General features: G+C 44.0%; 1 protein-coding gene and 1 long non-coding RNA gene across 2 annotated transcripts in view; one reads left to right on the forward strand and one right to left on the reverse strand.

Moving 5' to 3' along the window:
* Positions 1-7,126: 7,126 nt before the first annotated feature.
* On the forward strand, positions 7,127-8,951 carry SIX6 (SIX homeobox 6). The gene is made up of 2 exons (XM_065941595.1): positions 7,127-7,698; positions 8,783-8,951. The coding sequence occupies exons 1-2, from the start codon at positions 7,127-7,129 to the stop codon at positions 8,949-8,951; spliced, it is 741 nt and encodes a 246-aa protein (XP_065797667.1).
* The window catches only part of LOC136172331 (uncharacterized), a 35,936-nt gene continuing 25,868 nt past the window's right edge, over positions 8,910-18,977 (reverse strand). The window contains exon 3 of the long non-coding RNA XR_010664006.1: positions 8,910-8,968. This is a non-coding gene — a long non-coding RNA (uncharacterized lncRNA). The remainder of the gene's footprint in view (positions 8,969-18,977) is intronic.

The following is an 18,977-nucleotide window of genomic DNA, read 5'->3' on the forward strand; positions in this document are numbered from 1 at the left end:
CTTTGTCAACCTCACAATTTAACAAGGCTTAGTTTAGTGAAAAGGTATTTGGCAATGGAGACTTGGGGAGCAGAAAGAAGGAGTTATGGAGTCAGAACAAACAGAAAAAGAGAAAATAAACATGAATTATTAAATACAGAGAAGGATAATCATTGGGAAATATGAACCTTCTGAGTCCATAAAAGGATAGACAAGGATAAAAAGATGGTCAAGCAGAAAGGAGATGAGAGGGGCAGAAAGAAAATTTAACTAAATGAAGATTAAAATTAAATATTAAAATTCAAAAAAATCAGTTCAGTCTCAAATTTTAATTGCTGTAAAGACAGAGTCTCTTCCATTAATTTCACCAGAACCTAGGAATAATAGGGAAAGTAAAAACAGATAAACTACAAAACAGAAAAAAGAGAAGATTAAAATTTCATAGTTTGAAGGAACTAAATCTACTGTTAAAGGACATATGCACACATTTCTCTGTCTCTTAATTTTTTCCAAATCTACTCTCACTATCTGCCTATATAATTCCCTGCCAGAGCTTTGCAGCTGGTCCCCACTGGGGCTTAAGCAGACTCCTCTCTGTGTTTCCATTTAAAAATCTTTATTTCAATAGGTGGGCCTAGAGCATCTGCACTTCCAAAATTACCACACAACTGATCCAAAATGATTGAAACAAAATTGGTTTCAAAAATTGCCTTAGGCTGAAAAGAAGATGAAGGCTAACATTTCAGACCTAAAGAAACATTTATCACAATTCTGTGGTCTGTAATAGACTTCTGTGGTCGTAATAGAAATGTTGGCAGCTTGTTAATTATAGAAATGCTAGTGAGCATCACTGTTATTCTTTTGAAAGACCTGACAAAAGAGTTTGGAGGGTTGTTGTTTTTTTTTTTTTTTTTCTTAAACCAAGCCTTATAGCATCTCAAGTCCAATCTCTACTCCCCAAGAGGCAGGATTCAGTTCCATTTTCCTGCTAGTATACAGTGTGATGACTCAGAGAAAGGTCTTCAATAAATCCAGACTCCAACATTCCTGCCCCACAAGGAAGATAATTGAAATCCCAGAATCACATTTGAGATTCAAGGCCTTTTTAGGGTTTGCAAGGGTACACTACTTGACAAGACCCAGAATTGTTTCAATCTCTCTGAGATCCATGAACTAGAGTGCATCAAACTTTGAGAGTCACAGCACCAGGAAATAACATAGGACTATACACAAGGCAGCCACCAATAAATATTCATGTGATTCAGGTCCTCATCCTCAAACTCAACAGCAATTAGACCACCTTCCTTCAGTAGGGAGAGCAAAGTACATGATAAATAGAAGATTAAATCTGTGTTTTAAACACACCTCTGTCACTGTCTAGCTGTATAATGAAAGTAATCATTTAAACTCTTTGGTCTTCATATTTTATTCACTTGTAAAATGCAGAGGGACTGAGCAATAACTTCAATCATTACTGTCTGTCCCACCTGTTACTAAAAGAACACAGATTCCAACATGATAGAAACAAAACCCCACTTTCTCCAGAAATATTTCTAAATTTATAAGTATTCAGTCACCATAAATATCACTTATTATAAATGTTTAAAAGAAACAAAATTACAGTAAGTCTTTAGGAATAGATTTTATCAGTGTGGCCTAGACTTAAGGTGAAGTAAAAAGGGCACTAACACCTTTAAAAGTGCTTCAACTCCAGAATAAATAGAATTTTAGCAGGTTTTGTTTGTCAGTGCCTATTGGTTATTTTGAGTTCCTTTGAAGCAGGGTTTCTTAACAGTGATGCTATTTTTTTGTTGGTGGGAGAGGGCCATGCTATTCATTGTAAGATGTTTAGCAATATCTCTGGCCTCCACACATTAGATTACACTTGTGACAACTAAAAATGTCTTCAGACATTGCCAAATGTCCCCTGGAACGAGGGAGTATAATTGCCCTCCTGAGATTTGCTACATTGGAGGGTAGCAAAATATGCAATGTTATATGCCATAAAAATTATATTTTTAATGTAATTCTTTCAAAGTATTTTCCACAAATGAACTGGATTAACTCAGAGAATTCAAAGTATTTATTGGAGGCTAGTGCTCCTATTTGATTTTACACTGCTTGGAAGGAAATTATTATTTGTTACACATATAATGCATGTAATTAATACATATACATGACATGTAATACACACAATTTAATGTGAATAATGTTTGACTCATGCCAGAAGACATAGACTGATTTACACTCTTTTACTTCATTGAATTATAAAGTGTCTACATGTATTTTAGAAAGATACTTTGGTCTTGGATTCGAAAATGGCCAAATATTTTTACCTGCTGGTAAAAAATAAAATAAAATAGAAAGCTCTAGAAGAGAATTACAAATTAATTATTCTTTCATTCATTCAACTAATGTTCCATTACTGTTAATAAAGTGTTTATAAATGACATGCTAGTTACATTTTTAAGAATCAGTCCTTCTCATAAGAACCCATTGATACAAAGCCCTAAGTAAGCTATGCTGTGGTGTGGTTAACCCCAAGATTTAGATTTACCCTCACAGAAGCATAAATGTGAGAAAAGTGAATTTAAAACCATAGCTTAAATAAGTGGTATAACTTGTAATATACTCTCTGGCTTAGATACAAATTATCATCCAAACACCTAGGAGCAACTACAAACTTGGAGGTCAACACAGAGTTGCATTGTCAGCTTAACATTTTAAAAAACCATTACTGATAATTAATCAATACCTTTAAATGGTGCATTTTCCCACATTTAAACTTATAAATATTTCCTTCACTTAACAACACAAGAAATTTTGCATCATTTAAAAAAATAGATGGTGAATAATTATGCAAATAATAACAAAAAAATCCCAATTTCTTAAAATTAGATCAACATCCTTTATTGTAATACTTTTTTGCCAGTTAATTTTACAGCACTGGGAAATCTACAAAACATTTCTCAAATTGTGTTTTTTCTTAGGAATACACAATAAAAGAGGCATCTCTGTTCTTTGTTATGTGTGCAAACAGGAAGGACAGGAATGCATGAAAGATAGCAATCTATCTTGGGAACTTATTAGGATAGTTGGTACTTTAGAACTAGGATGCTAAATTAATTTCATAATCTGGAGATCTGGACCACCAAATACATAAATGAACATATATTTATACTTCTGTATATGGTATCTGAAAATCAGAATACTAAATGTATGAATAGATGAGTGTAAAATTTTAATACTGTAACTTCAAAGACAGTAAACTGCCTTTTTAATCTTAGATTTTTTTTTTTTTTTTTTTTACATTATTCTCATCTATCTGCAACAGAAGGCTTTGAGGCCCAGAAAAGGGAAACAAAGACCTCTCCCCCCAAAGTCAAAATGGACAGACACAAAAGGCTGGGACCTCACTGTCAGCCAGTCTGTGACTCACACGCAGCACAAAAGTCTTTATCAAGGAATTCAGATGCATTCAGTTACTATATCTGTAAAATCCCTGACCATGTGAACTGTACAGGAAAGAAAACAAAGACATCATTTATTTTACAGCTTGATTTACGAAAAGTCAAAAATAAGAAAGACAAAACAAGACTAGAGATTAGAAACTAGACATAAGAATGTATTGATCTCTACATACTGGTCTCCACTGGAAAATCTTTCATCAGAGTGGAACCTGGGCTCCAAGTGTCCCTCTACTCTAGAAGCAAAATCATAGAAGGGGCACAACAAGGGGAGACGGGTAAGTGCAAGAAGTCCCAGACTGAATTATGGAGATTTCTGGTGTGAACCTCACAGCTCCCTGGAGGCACTTTGCCCTGTTGCCTCGGCACTGAACAGTTAGACACAGAGTTTTCCCCGGGGGTGGGAGCAGGGCATTGTCTTCTACACGCTTTTTCCAAAATTTTCTCTATAAAGTGAGTCTTGAATTTGCAGAAGAATAGCCATCTAGGGATTTCCAGCGAGAATCCAAGGCCTCTCAAATCTACTACTAGCTGCAAACCAACCACAGAAAGTTGCAAACCTGCCCAGATGGGCCCAAAGGCTGCTGCTTCGCCTTCCAAGTTTCCCGGTCAAGCACATAATAAAAATGGGTAAAAAAAAAAAAAAAAAAAAATGGGTAGTGAGTTGCCTGCAAGGTTGGCGCTAAGTTCCGAAACTGGTAAAACTCTTTCCCTCTGCAAAATTAAGAAAAGATTCAGTCTTCACCTAGCAAACCTGGAAAAGTGCGCTTCAATCGTGGAGTGGGTTCATCTACCTCACAGCGGAGTTATTTCTAAGGGAATTCTTGCAGCTTCTCTCATTTTCAGGGATGAGGGCTCACAAATTCCTTCCGTTTGTCCCTTCCCAGAATGAAGCTGATGCACGAATACGCGATCACAGTGTGCCCTAAAGAAGTTTATTTCCCTTGAGTTAATAAAATTAAGCGAAGTCCCCTGCGATGGTGAAGATAGGATGTCCAGACCGTAGACCCGGACCTCCAGACACTTCTGAGAACTCGCGCGCCCCGGCGCCCAGACGCCGCGTCAGGTGGGGTCCGGACTCCGCGGCTACAGCCAGCCCTTTTCCCGACCCTCCACCGTGGCCAACCTAGGCATTCGGTCCCATTCGCTCGAGAGCCCCAGGCGCGCAGAAGCCAGAGGGGACATCTGAAAATAAACGTTTCCATTTTCTAGATAGGGCACCCAGGCTCCGAAAATTACAAGACTTGCTCACAAAGACTTAGGGTGAGAAGCGGAATTCACCACTTTCAAATTATGCAGCAAAAATGCCTGCAGAGGCGCGGTCCCCTGGGGTATCCACAACTTCTGCTCGCCTTCAGCGGCTAGGTACAGAGGTTGGGGCTCCCCTCGGGGCTCCGGAGATGTAAGGTCCCGGGCAACTTCTGCTTCTTCTGCACGCGGAAGGCGATCTAAAAGCAATCAGCTAAGGAGAGCCCAGAGGGGAGACACCCCGAGAGGGAAAATTAGGAAACCTCTGCAAACCGGAGCGAAGGAGTGCTTTTCTTTCCAGTCCCGGAGTGCCGGGAAATAGCCCTCCTGGGGTTCCGCTTCACCCCTTCCCCGCCTGCGGGTTTTCTACACTGCGCACTGTTGGCCCTTGTTTACAATGTTTCTCACTAAAAGCTGTCCTTGCGGCGGATTTGGAAGTCTCCTCAAGCTAGAGAAGATTTGGGCTTCGACATTATCCTCATCACCCTCTCTATTTTGCCCCTGCCCTGTCGGATTCCATGAAAATAAACTCTTAGAAAAGAAAGTCTCTCCATTGAGACGGCTGGCAATCTCACAGAAATGATGTAAATGGTTGCAGGGCTTTTTTTTCTTCCCTTTTGCCCTTTTTTTTTTTTTTTTTTTTTTTTTTTGAGTGAACTGTGAAGATCTGTGAAAATAATATCAGGGTTTTCCGTCAGAATGAGCTTTGCCCTGCACTCAGGCGTAGCATGATCTGACCCGACACCTCCAACCATCTGTGCTATCTATCTGCCTTCTGATTTACCAAAGCCGTACAAGCCGCATACAAATTGTACTTGATACTAAAGAAAAGACAGCCGGGCCCAGTCCAGTTCGGCAGTGAACATTCCCATCTGATTCCTTTCTGGGGATGGACCTCCAAAGATGGTTTTTCCTGGCGTTTTTGCCAGATTGCCCTCTCCCAATTATTTTCTTCAAACAAAACAACCCCCTATTAAAAGCCAGGTGAGATGGTAGTAACTTTTGACCTACTTCTCAGAAAACGGTATGATGAAGATGTCAACTGGGACTCTATAATGTTACCAATTCAACTGCTGGCCCCAAGGCAGAGCTGCCAAGAAGGCCCTTCCTCTCTTGATCCTTGAGGAAGGATCAGTGCTCAACGGCTTAAGAAGCACTTTCTGCAACCCCTTCTCTATTAGTGTGGTTCCCTCTTCTCTATTTTACTTTTACTGAATTACTGTTGGGCCCAAAGGCCAAGGTTAGATTTTCTATCCCCAGCTCAAGAGTTAAATATTCTAACAGAGGGTATGGCAAAATTAGCCCGCAAGAAGAGCAAATCAATACTTTTTAAAAAGGTCTTTAAAATAAGCTTTTAAGTTGCTGTCCTGACCTACCAGTGACTTCTCACTCTAGATGTGGCTATGCTGCACATTTGTTCAAGTCCATTAAACTGGGGATAAAAACTGAAAAGTATAAACTTGGGGTGTGCAGCGCCCCTTTTGTTGCGAGTGCTTCACTTCATGGCCAGCGCCTGGGTTATCAGAAGTGAGTGTCCTAGCTTGGATTTTAAATGATTTTAGGAGGCTTTTGAAGGTGATGGGTTTTGAGTCCAAACTGACCTCTTCTACAGGCCCCGGGTCGGTTCGTTCTGCTTCAGATTCGGTTCCCACTCGGCTGCTTTGGCAGCTGGAAAGGCATGCCGAGATGGGTGCAGGCAAGAAAAGGGAACGATCCACTTCCCCACCCTCCCCTTTCGTGCTCCCCTTCAAGGTTTTCTGTTTCGTTGCAACTAAATTTAGTGAGTTCTCTCAGAGGATTTCGTTTTGGCCCAGTCCTCTTTGTCCTCTAGAGGCCTCTTGACCCAGGCAGCGCCTCGCCCCAAAGTGGATTTCTGCAACATCACCGCCTCTTGCGGGGGTTGGGGATGGGGGGTTGCGGGGAAGAGGGAGGAACAGGGCTAGGGGTGGTAGCGAAAGGCTGCGGCTCGGCTCGCGCTTTCTCTCCCATCCACTGGCACATCTTTCCCTCCTCCAAGTTCTGCAAAATACTGCGAAGTCCATCGGAGAACGGCGGGCGCTGTCGAGAGCGGGGAGGTGCTGAAATGGCCTGGGCGCTCCGGTCGCAGTCTTGATTGGCAGAGCCGGCCAGTGACTGACAGGGGGTCTCCATGGCGCCCGCCCCGCCAATCCGCCCACCCCAGTAGCGGCGCCGGCTAGCTGGCCTGCGTGCCCTAACGGAGCCGAGCCGAACCCGAGCTGCGGAGTCGGCACCTCCTCCAATCCCTCCCGCTCGCTTGCTCCCCGCGGTTGCGCCGCTGCCCTGGCGGTGCATCCCGGTTGCCCCGAGCCGCTTTCACCAAGGAGAGCCTGGCGCACCCGGCCGGGCCCGCGGGCATCTGCTGCGTGTCCCGCTCCGGACTCAGCGCCTCCGCTGTCGCCGGCGCTGCCTCGATGTTCCAGCTGCCTATCTTGAATTTCAGTCCCCAGCAAGTGGCCGGGGTATGCGAGACTCTAGAGGAGAGCGGCGACGTGGAGCGCCTGGGTCGCTTCCTCTGGTCTCTGCCTGTGGCCCCTGCGGCCTGCGAGGCGCTCAACAAGAATGAATCCGTGCTGCGCGCGCGAGCCATCGTGGCCTTTCACGGTGGCAACTACCGCGAGCTCTACCATATTCTGGAAAACCACAAGTTCACCAAGGAGTCGCACGCCAAACTGCAGGCGCTGTGGCTCGAAGCGCATTACCAGGAGGCTGAGAAGCTGCGTGGACGGCCCTTGGGGCCGGTGGATAAGTACCGAGTGAGGAAGAAGTTCCCGCTGCCGCGCACCATCTGGGACGGCGAACAGAAGACACACTGCTTCAAGGAGCGCACGCGGCACCTGCTGCGGGAATGGTACCTGCAGGACCCCTACCCCAACCCAAGCAAAAAGCGTGAGCTCGCCCAGGCAACCGGACTGACCCCCACGCAGGTGGGCAACTGGTTCAAAAACCGCCGGCAAAGGGATCGGGCAGCTGCAGCCAAAAACAGGTCGGTACCTATAGACCTCCGAGCCTTGAACTCACCGGGAGGGAGCCGGTGACCGCACCCCGGCGCCCTTACCGAAGGCCTGGAGACTTGGATTCCGCAGGAATTGGGATGGGATGGAGGTCTTCGGTGTGAGCTCACTGCGTTCTGGGCTCCTGGGTGGGGGTTTCCTTCCGGGCTCTGGATTCCCCACCCTTTCTGTCGTTTTCGCCGCCTGGGGGTCGCTCCTGCAGCTGGTTCCAGTCACCATACCAAGGCTACAATGAGAGGGAGAAAGAAATAAAAATTAAAACCCCAGAAACAACTAGAGACCGCAAGGCCCAAGGTTAATTCTTGTCAGCCTGGGCCCAAGCTCCTATTATTTATTAGGTGAAGCCTGGCTTGTTAGCAATGAGGCAGTTCAGTGTTGTCATTTTAAAGTCCAAAGGCATCCTTCTCTAATGCTTTGAAATTTCTAACCTATGTTTGAAGAAGTGGAAAGTCGAGTTCTGCTCTTCCTATGGGTAGGCAGCCCTGTCTCAAACAGCAAACTACTTGGTAGAGGTTTTTCATTCCCCAGTGTGTGGATCTCAAATAGTTTGACCAAGAACCCAACCTCTTCTCCCAGGCCCAAACCCTCCTGGGAACCATCAGGCTGCCCTTTTTGCTTCTAGTTTGGGGCAAACTTGGCCTCCGGGGTACCGGCACAGAGGTGTGCCCAAGAGAGACAAGCTGGGAAAGGGGTCTCCTGGCCCAGAGTCTCATCTGTCCTTGTCACTGACGTCTCATTTATCCTGACAATATTGTAAATTTCCCAAAGGTGACCAACAGCCGGGAATGACCTTGTGAGCACAGCATCCCAAAGAGTGGGAGACGGGGAGCCAAGGAAGGACTAAGAAGGACGATGGAGCGACCGCAAGGCTCCCAGAGCAGTGGCCAAAGGCCTCCTGCCCAGCCTGTCTTGCCTCCTCTTATCAGTTTTAACTGCGTGGGTCAGAGGGAGAGGGGCTGACTGCTGGGCTTAAGGGATGTGGCCCAAGGGGTGGGAGTGGGCGGGAGGTCGGTGGTTAGTTTTGTGCGGTGACCACTTTCTTTTCCTTCCCGGTAGACTTCAGCAGCAGGTCCTGTCGCAGGGGTCCGGCCGGACGCTAAGAGCCGAGGAAGAGGGCACGCCCGAGGTGCTGGGTGCTGCCGCCAGCCCGGCCGCCAGCCTATCCAGCAAAGCAGCCACTTCGGCCATCTCCATCACTTCCAGCGACAGCGAGTGCGACATCTGAGTTGCCCACCGATTATACTAAGAAACAGAATTCGGCGTTTAAAAAAAAAACAAAACAAAACACGAGACAAATAAAATGAAAGAGAGAAAGGATGAGAGACCAAGCAAGTCAGCGAATCAGGTGGCCAGGGACCCGCGGGCTTGGTTGCCATATCCGCCCTACGCCTGACCCGCTCCACCGGCGCCATCCGGCCACTGCCACAGGGGCCCGCGGTGAGGCCCGACCCAGTTCCACGTTCTCCTTGCTTTGCTTTTTCCCAAGGATTTTGTTGCAAAGATGCCTCCAGAACCCGAACTGCACGCTGAGCGCCTCCCCTGAATCTCCCGTGGGTATTTCACCTGGAAAGGACGCTATTATATATGTATAACTTTTGCTTTAAAGTTTTTTAAAAACAAAACATATATATGTTGTTTATTTACTTATTTAAGAGACTGCGTGGTAGGTTTCTCTGCATGGAGAGAATTTGCTGTTTCAAAGGGCGCAGGGTGGAGCCAATCAGCTGTGTGAAGAAACCAAACAATAAAAACCTGGTGAGCAACCTTTCTTAAGGGAGCTGCTCTCAGATTCCTAAAAAGAAAACTGAGAGATCGTTCATCTTCACCAGGCAGGGGTCCTTGTGCAATGGTCTCAGGAGAGTCTTCTCTATGTCTTTTGCCTTTTCTGATGTTTCCTGGTATATTTTTAAAACAGTCCAAGGTAGGTCCATAACCACTTCCTTGTCAAATTGTATGCATGTGTGTATGTATGTATGTAAATATGCATGTATGTGTGATACACTTAAACCTACAAATTGGCAACATAACCACCCCCTGTAAGGCAACTCCCTATGTTCCCAGAACAAGTAACTATGGCTTGTCAACTTGACAGTCACTCAGTTTTCAGGAACAATATTGAAAGCCAAACTCGACTTAAAAGTGAATTCTATTTTATGTAACAAGATTATTCCAACAGAGACTCTGCAATGAGAAAGGTTTTCCATCTCCTTTGAAGCCCCACCCATACAAAAAACGGTAGGTACCCATAATCATACAAGTGAGCATTTACTGCATTTGGGATTGAACTTGCATTAAAATAAAGACAAAAGAAGACAGGAGAGGTTGTAATAACTAGACTAGCATCTTCTCAACACAGAAGCAGGTTTAATCAATTGCATTATTTTCAACAAAAGGCATACTGAGATGGGGGAAAGGGTGTAATCATGTCACATAGTGAGGTCAAATAGAAGACTGCAGAGAAAGCACTGGCAATTTAAAAAATCTAATCCTTGTATTAAACATAAAACAAGTCATTTAGAGCCTCATTGTCCTGTAATGGCCTCAATTAAAAATACCAAATATTGTCAAGATTAAATTTGTCCTTTCAAAGTGCGTAGGCACACAGACACACACACACCAAAAACAATAACAACAAAAAAAAAACCACCTACTGTCCTTACACTAAAAAAGTAAATGCTATTCAGGGAGACTCTAAGCTTTTTCCTAGTGAAATAGATTGCATATTATAAAATTTGACATTGATCTTTAAAATCACTTGAGCTGAACTTCCTCTTGGAGCACTCTCCCCCCACATCCGCCACTGGACTTCTTTCAGTTTGCTTCAGCGTCCTTAGCAGATGCTCTTTGGTTCCAAAACCTCCTAATTTATTTGGGTAGAAGTGCCAATGTACAAATCAAATAAAAATAAGTGAAGTCACCGAAGACAAAAGGCAATCAAATGGCAAGATATATGGGGAAAGCCCAGGACATGAATAAGGACTGATTTTTGGTTTCTAAATCACTTAAACAGATTTGACCTCATTTGGGCTTTATAAATAGTTCTCTTTGTATACAGGGGCCCTTATCCAGAGACTTGTTGACAATCAAAACTCTCTTGCATAAGAGCTCTAAAAGAAGGAGTGAGGAAGCCTTTGTGATCAAGCTGGTGTTCTTCTAGAAAGCAGGCAAATGCCCTTCTGTGTGTCCTGAAAGGCTAGGATGGTAGAGCTTCCTCAAGGCTCTAGTTTCTTTTCTAGAGCCCCTGGAACTTCCTAGAATGCGAAGGAGAAGGGCCAGGACTCCAAAGAGGCAAGGGAGGCATGTAGACTACAAAATTTAAGGAGGCATTCATGCTCAAGGTCAAGCAAGTGCACAGCATCTGGGAGTGAGTACCTCCTTAAATTTTGCATTCCAGGTGCCTCCCTCGCCTCACTCTAGTTCTGAATCCGCACTTCAGTGAAAAATCAAGAGACATCTAGTCTTGTTTCCCAGTCAGATTCCATCCTAACTACAGAGCTGTCCACACCAGCATTTGGAGAAAATAGTTGGCAAATTTTCTCTCTTAAGCTGATGCTTCCAAGTCTAAGAGGGAAGGGAAAGGACTAATTAGTGTGATGATGTGAAGGAATTTAAGAGTCTAAAAATCCCACCCCACTCAGCAGTTCAAATGATGCCTAAAAGCTGAAAGAAGTATCCATTCTGCATTCTCAAGGGGAAAAAAAGGGGGGTAACATAACAACCACAACCATATTTCTTAGTAAGAACTAAGCTTTCTCTTTACAAATAATTTTTAAATAGTGCTTAATTGTGTGGCAAAAAAAAAAAAAGAGGAAATCAATCTTAAATATTAATTGGGAGGACTGATGCTGAAGCTGAAGCTCCAATACTTTGGCCACCTGATTCGAAGAGCTAACTCATTAGAAAAGACCCTGATTTTGGCAAAGATTAAAAGCAGGAGGAGAAGGGGACAACAGAGGACGAGATGGTTGGATGGCATCACTGATTCAATGGATGAAAGTTTGAGCAAGCTCCAGGAGATGGATGGTGAAGGACAGGGAAGCCTGGCATGCTGCAGTCCATGGGGTCACAAAGAGTCACTGAGCCACTGAACGACAACAAAACAGTGATGGGGGATTTTTCTTCCTGCTTTGGTGAAAGCCTATAAAGTACACCTTCCTTTAAAGTACATCTAATTTGCTTAAAGTAACATGCTGCCTAAGGGTTATATTATAAAGTACTGTTTCACCAATTAGTTGATTTATTTATATACAATTTTATTTAGCATCCAAAGGGGTGACATATTATTTAAAAGACTTCTTAATATTTATCTAAAGCTGGTGGCACCTAAATATAAATAACAATTCTTTGTGAATAATTCATTGATGATTACATGTTGGAAACTGGTCCAAATTTTCACACAGATTTTATTTTAATTCGCCCAGATCTTCCCATGGACAGGTATTGTAAAGGTTTTCGTTTACTTTTTACGATTTTTTTTGGTCAGTTTTATCCCGGTCTAGAAAAGGGTTTTTCTTTGTTCTTGTTTTTAATTCCACCTAGTAGCAGTGCTGAAGGTTTCTGAATTTGGAGAAATACCTATGATGATGGGTTTCTTTTCTTTCTTTTTTTAAAAATTCTTTTCCTGTAACATTTTGCCCAAAAGCAGTTACTCCAGCAGAGTAGAAAGAAGCTTGCATTTTTACATTTCAACAAACCTGAGCAGCGTGAGGATTTAACCCTCAGCCCCAGCACACGCTCCTTTACGGGTTCTAAACATTTCAACCACCCTCCAGTTCTACCCAAAACGCTATATAGCTCCAGCTCCCCCAAATCCGCAGTTCCTCTCTCGTCTACTTCAGTGACCCACTCGGCTTACACCGCCACTCGGGTACCCCATACCCCCAGCCCCCGCGCTGCCCTTTCCACCAGCAGTTTGTTTATAAAAATCTGAGCAGGAGGGGATGAGAGGCTGGGGGTGGGGGGAGGACCTGCTCTTTGTTTACATTAAACAAATGACAGGCAAAGAGCTCAAGCAAATCTTCCTTGACCTCGTTTTTCTTCCCCAATTTTAACAAAAAGGAAAAAAATATTGTATCCAAAGACAGCGTGAATGGGGCGGGAGGAGAAGAGAAGCAGCTTTTCGCTCTATTCAGCCGGGACGCGAGAGCGCGGACGATTTCCGCTCCTATTGTGAGGCGGGGCCGGGGGCCGGCGGTGAATGGGGGGTCCGCCGAGCTGCCCGCGGGGCTGTCAGGCGGCTCAGCGTAATCAGGGCTAATGACGGTGGCCGGGCGCTCCGCGGGACAATGCGCGGGGCCGCGGGGTTTTGTCGGCCTGAATGGCTAATAGGTTTGTCTGGGGGCTGCGAGGGGGGCGGCGTCGGGAAAAGGAGGCGGCGAGGGGAGAAGGGGTCATTGTCCGCGCACTGGCCCGGGCGCCGAGGCGCGTCCCTCTGCGGCGCGGCCGCCCCCCGGGCCGGGGAGCTGCAGACAGGAAGGCCGCGGCGGGGAGGCCCCCTGGAGGCTTGCTGGGAAATGGCGGCCGGAGCGGCGGGCGCGCCGGTCCCCAGGGAGGGGCGGCCTGCAGCGAGGAGGTGGGGCCCGAACTTTGCTCCCCAGAAGCCCACAGAGGGCGTACAACACCCGGGAAGGTGTGGGTCCTTCCTCCTGGGTCCGGATCGCGACTCTCTGAGGTGACAACTCCACACAGCCACCTTTCCCGTCCGGCGCCCTGGGAACTCTCAGACTCGTAGGCCTCAAGCCTCTCCTATTGTTTGATTGCCTGACTCACACAGCTAGAGGAAAGAAACCTCGAAGAAACGAGCCCCGGGGAAGAATTCGGTAAAAACCAATTAGAGGGATAAACACGCACAGGCGCGCTCTGGCAGCAGCTGAGGCGCGCGCCCGCCTTCGAGCTCTGACGGCGCGTCGGCTCGTGAGCTTGGAGCGCGAGGGCGCGGCGGGTGCCCCGGGACTGTCGCGAGCGTCTAGCCTGGATTCACTGCCCAGAACAGCTTAGCGTGGCCAGGCCGGAGAACAGTATTTCCCACCGCCGGCTTTTGGCGGCGCCGAGTGAGTCGCCCGAGAAGGGACGGACGAGCTGAGGAGTCTCCAAGCTCAGGGAGCAGGATTTGCAGATGAGGCGTCCAAAGGGCTTTGCGCGCCCGGCCGATTCGTGGGGTCAGCCTTCGGGGCGAGGGCCCGGGCAGAGCTCCCTGAGAACCAAGTGTCCGCGACCGCACAATCATATTCTGGCAAGCCCCCGGCGCCAGCAGAGCCCCCTTCTTTTCGAAACTTGGCCGTTTCTGTTTCAACTTTTAGAAATCTCCTCAGGCTAGATCCTGCTTTGCAGGTCTACTTGCTAGGATTTATAGTCCCAAATTGCTTAAGACATACTCCACCGTGAGGGATCGAACTCCGTGTCTGGAGACAAAGGGGTGGGAGGGCGATCCCAGGGCAGAACAAGCAGTTTCACGCCTCCCTGCCTCTGCTTTCGCTGTTTCCGTTTCCCGGTGGTGTCCGCCACCCGGAGCCTCGCCCCCTACCTCGACTGCTGACCCGTCAGTCCAAAAATTCTGTCCCCCCTCGAAGGAATCTTTCTTGAGTCATTGAACTTCTCTCGGAGACTTTTCTACTTCCTTCGTAATGCTGCTACCGTACCTTACTTAAACATCAAGTTTGTAATACATTTGTGCATTTATTTGTCTGTATGTTTGACTCCCCTGCCCCAGAGTGTAAGCTCCTTAAGGGTAAGGACCGAATCTTAGTCATCTTTATATTCCCAGTGCTTCGACTAAGTAGTAGTTACTCAATAAACATTTTTAAATTGAATGAATTAATGGATCTTCTTTGAAGCTTCTCTTCCGAATTGGTGGACTTCTGGCAACTCTATACTCATTTGAACAGCAAAGATGACTTACGTTGACTGGACCCAAAGTTCACTTGAATCCTGCCAGCTCAGGTTAATGACTTGTACCTACTTCTCAGATTTTCTGGGATGATTCTCCCTCTTGGCACATGGCTTTTCAGAATCCTGTGGTTTTGGGTTCATAGCATGAAGATTATCTTCTCACAAACACATTTTCCCAAAAATTAAGGTAATAGTTTTTCCCATAGATTTTGAAAATTTTGTTACATTCTCTGTACCCTATTGAATATAATTCCTAATATTTTTGTTTATAAGATGAAAGAAATTTCCCTTTCCAAAATAACTGTCCTTCTCTCTCTCACTCCCTCCCCAATTTTAGTCTTGACCTACAAATTAAAAAGGAAACACACACACACAAACTGAACTCAGAAAAAAGCATACAATTTTGAAACAGTGTGTTGCATTTCCCCTCACTCTTAGGCTAACCTGGGGGTTAGGTAGGGGGCAGAGTTTTCATTAAAATCATAAATCACAAAAGTCCTATGAAAATCTACCAGCTACCAAACATCTCAGTTTTAAAATTTAATGGAAAGAAGCAAGTGAACTGTGTGTAATTTTGAATTCTGATAAAATATATATAAAGCTGCCAAGAGGAAAGTCTTTAACCTGTCAATCTGCAACCTGAGAATGTTGGTTTACTTTCTTTTTTTTTTTCCTGGCTGAAGAGATTAGTCTTGAATTTTCTAACATGGAATCAAATATCTAGGTTTGGGTGGTGCATACTAAATTGATATATGAAAAATCTGGTTGGTAGTAAGCTAGTTTGTTGTGCAGCTCAAACATTTTCAGATATTTAAAATTACTAATGAAGATTTGTCCATTTAAAGCATATTTTATGTTTAAATTAAGCACCATTTAAAGCATATTCTAAAAAAAATAAAGCATATTCTATCGCATTGGATATATTCTTGATTTTCCATAAATTCATGATAAGGTATGCATTTCAACAAATATCTACGTGTATACACTAGACATCTGATCTATAAAATTATTTTTGCAGGCAGTTGTGACTGTATGAGCTGGATTCATCAGCTTAAAACAGACAAGCAAATAGAAAAAGGAAAACTAGACTGTAAGCAAGACATAGCAGTGGACTGGTTTCTGAGGAGCGTGGAATCAAGCACACCTTGCTTAAAACACCAAATCACTGTGAATTTGGGCAAGTCACTCAATTCTTTGAGCCTTGGTTTTTACTTTTACAAAAAGGGGTTGACAGTAGCCAGAGATATTTCTATAAATTCACGGAACACCTATTACATGTGCTAGGTGCCTGGGATAATGTCTATAAAGCATCTAGCACAAAACCACACACATATAATAGGTGTTCAGTGAAGGGAACTTACCTTTTCCCATTTTTCCTGGTTAAATGCCAGGGCAAAGAAATAGACTGTACAACTCCCCTTAAATTTGTTTTCTAAATAGATGTCATCTACATGTTTGGAATATTATTAAATTTAAATGCTAAATGCTATCCTTAGTATCAGAAGCAGCTTTGCTCACCACACTCAGCAGGAAGATCCAGTATGTTGGTTTTGCAGCAGTGGTAACAAATAGGCTTATGCTAACACATCATTGTTCTTTCCTGGCTTTTTACTCTGCTTGGAGATGCTTGTCCTCTATGTGAAACTCTCCAGAGATCCTGCCCCATTTTGCAAGTTAGGATACGCCCAAATGTAACAGGTGATCCTGAAAAGATTACATAACCTCTTGGAGAAATGTTTTTTTTGAGGAGGAGGAAGCAGAGATCCCACTTTACACTTGTACCGCTTAGAGCTAATAGCAAAGTCCTTTCACCTGCATCATCTCACTTCCTTAAAAAAGAACCCTGTATAGTAAATCAACAGATACGGTGATTCCCACCTTCCAGATAAGAAAACTAGGACTCATATCACTTGCTGAAAGTCACAGGATCAGGAAAGGATCCAGATTTTGTAGGAGTTGAAATTAATACAATTTGGAGGGGGAATACTCTTTAAGATAAAGGACACAAAATTGTGAATACAAAACTAGATATTAAAAAAAGAAATGAGAACAATTACAAAATTTTAAAACCCGACAACATAACAAACACCCCAAAATTCAAACAATAACAAAATCATTTTATTAATTAACTATTGTACCAACCTCTAAAATAATTTTCCCTACTTTTTTCCCTCTGTATGTTCTTTATTTCTTTATATGACAATTTTATAGTGCAATCTCAGAAAGACAATTCAGTCTTTCCTGTAATGTGGGTTGATTAAAAAAAAATTTTTTTTTGTAATTCATAGTTAATAAAGGTTTGTTTCAGCTTCATAGCTTATGGTTGGTAATACCATATATAATTTGGTATTAAATTTGGGAAAGCCTCTATGACATTTCTTTTCATATATGAGCAATAAGGTTTAACGACATTTCAAGTTTCCTTGAACAGTGACCCACCTTAAACAATATTTGCATTGGTAACGCTCATTAACCAGCTTGTGATCAAAAGCCTTAAACATTCTGTTATGATATATTAATTAGTACAGTGGGCAGGAGTATTCCTGTAAGACATCCTTGCACTGAAGCAGCTAGCGACAACCTAGCAATACAAAGAAGCGACAGCAAATCCTAACAATTTAAACTATTAAATCCAAACTACCTGTATCTCCAACTCAACTTCCCTTTAGCTACTGGATCACAAAAATTACGATAATGACTTAGGTGCTACCCAGCACTAGGGGAAATGTAACAAACAGAAAATAAGAATGGAAAGAGCCTATTGTAGTTAAATTATTCTCTTTTGCTAATTTTTTTAAAATGTATGATCATGTGAACAGATTGCTAGAATCCCTCCCAAGGTGCAAGAGAGGTATCTTGAAACCCAAGTATTATTTGCTTCAAGATAATTCTGCTTCTGCACATGCTTTGGGAGAGTTTGATGAGAAGAGGTGTTCTGACTCCAAGTTCTGTACTTTTTTCTATTATCTGGGACAAAATGAATTTTCCCAGAAAGTTTCGACAAGTTTTTACTCAAAAAATGTCTTTTAAAATGATGCATTGAGTACTTCCCTCATGGTACAGTGGATAGGAATCCACCTACCAATGCAGGGGACACAGGTTCCATCCCTGGTCTGGGAAGATTCCATATGCCACAGGGCAACTAAGCAGGTACACCACAACTATTGAGCCTGCTTTCTAAAGCCTGCAAGCCACAACTACTGAAGCCTGTATGCCCCAGAGCCCATACTCCACAGCAAGAGAAGCCACTGCAATGAGAAGCCTGTGCACCACAATAAAGAGTAGCCCCCACTTGCTGCAACTAGAGAAAGCCTGCATGCAGCAACAAAGACCCAGCACAACCAAAAATCAATAAAGTTTGAAAAAAAAAAAAAAGATTCATTGAGCAGAAAGGGAGAGGTTAAGATTGCAAATGGAAAGCTGGCCTTGGGCAGAATTGAGGTAAACAGGTTACCCCTTAGAACCTGGTTACCTTTCCTTTGGGGCTTCCCAGGTGGCGCTAGTGGTAAAGAATCCACCTGCCAATGCAGGAGACACAGAGATGTGGGTTGGATCTCTGGATCAGGAAGATCCCCTGGATTAGGAAATGGCACCCTATTCCCATATTTTTGCCTGGGAAATCCCATGCACAGAGGAGTCTGGCGGGCTACAGTCCATAGGGTTGCAAAAGAGTCTAACAAGACTGAGTGACTGAACACATATCTTTCTTTTTTTGGTGGGGTCTTCCTCTTGCCTTTTTGCAGGTGTTGCATCCCAAACTGTCAAAAACTCTTCAGTGCTCTTCACCCTCCCTGTATGAAAATCCATTTTCAGTTGTCACCAAAAAAATCAGATAAACCAATTCACAACAACACACAAATGCTGCTAAAAGCTTAATGAATTGCTTACAGATGAGGGCCTGGGAGGGTACTTACTAACTGCTAGGAGATAATCCTTTAATTCAATAACCCCACATCACTAATGGTAGCAATTCAGACATCACTCATAGGCCAGTAGAAAATTGGTTTCAGTTGGAAGAGAGCCAGGAACCCTTCAAGTCATTCTATGGAAGCAGATGACTGTTTTGGGGGTCAGATACTGCCAATACCAAAAATAAAATGAAAATAAACTTGTTGCCCTCCTCCCCCTGGCTTTCCCCTGAAGTTGCACTTCTTTCCTTATTATTCCCTTCACCACTGAACTTCATGAGAGAGGAGTCTACGTTCTTGGTTTCCATTTCTTCACTGATGCTTTGACCTCCTGCAATCTGGTTTTTACTTGCATCATTCCATCAAAACTGTTCCCTCAAATGTCATATTTCTCCCGGCAATCTTGATTCCAGCTTGTGCTTCATCCAGTCCAGCATTTCGCATGAGGTACTCTG

The sequence above is a fragment of the Muntiacus reevesi genome, chromosome 7 (assembly GCF_963930625.1).
Source record: "Muntiacus reevesi chromosome 7, mMunRee1.1, whole genome shotgun sequence".
Taxonomy (NCBI): Eukaryota; Metazoa; Chordata; class Mammalia; order Artiodactyla; family Cervidae; genus Muntiacus; species Muntiacus reevesi.

Excerpts from the sequence above, each read along its gene's own strand:
- SIX6 (XM_065941595.1), top strand. The coding sequence starts at position 7,127 with ATGTTCCAGCTGCCTATCTTGAATTTCAGTCCCCAGCAAGTGGCCGGG. Across the intron at positions 7,699-8,782 it reads GCAGCTGCAGCCAAAAACAG|ACTTCAGCAGCAGGTCCTGT; the intron begins GTCGGTACCTAT and ends CCTTCCCGGTAG.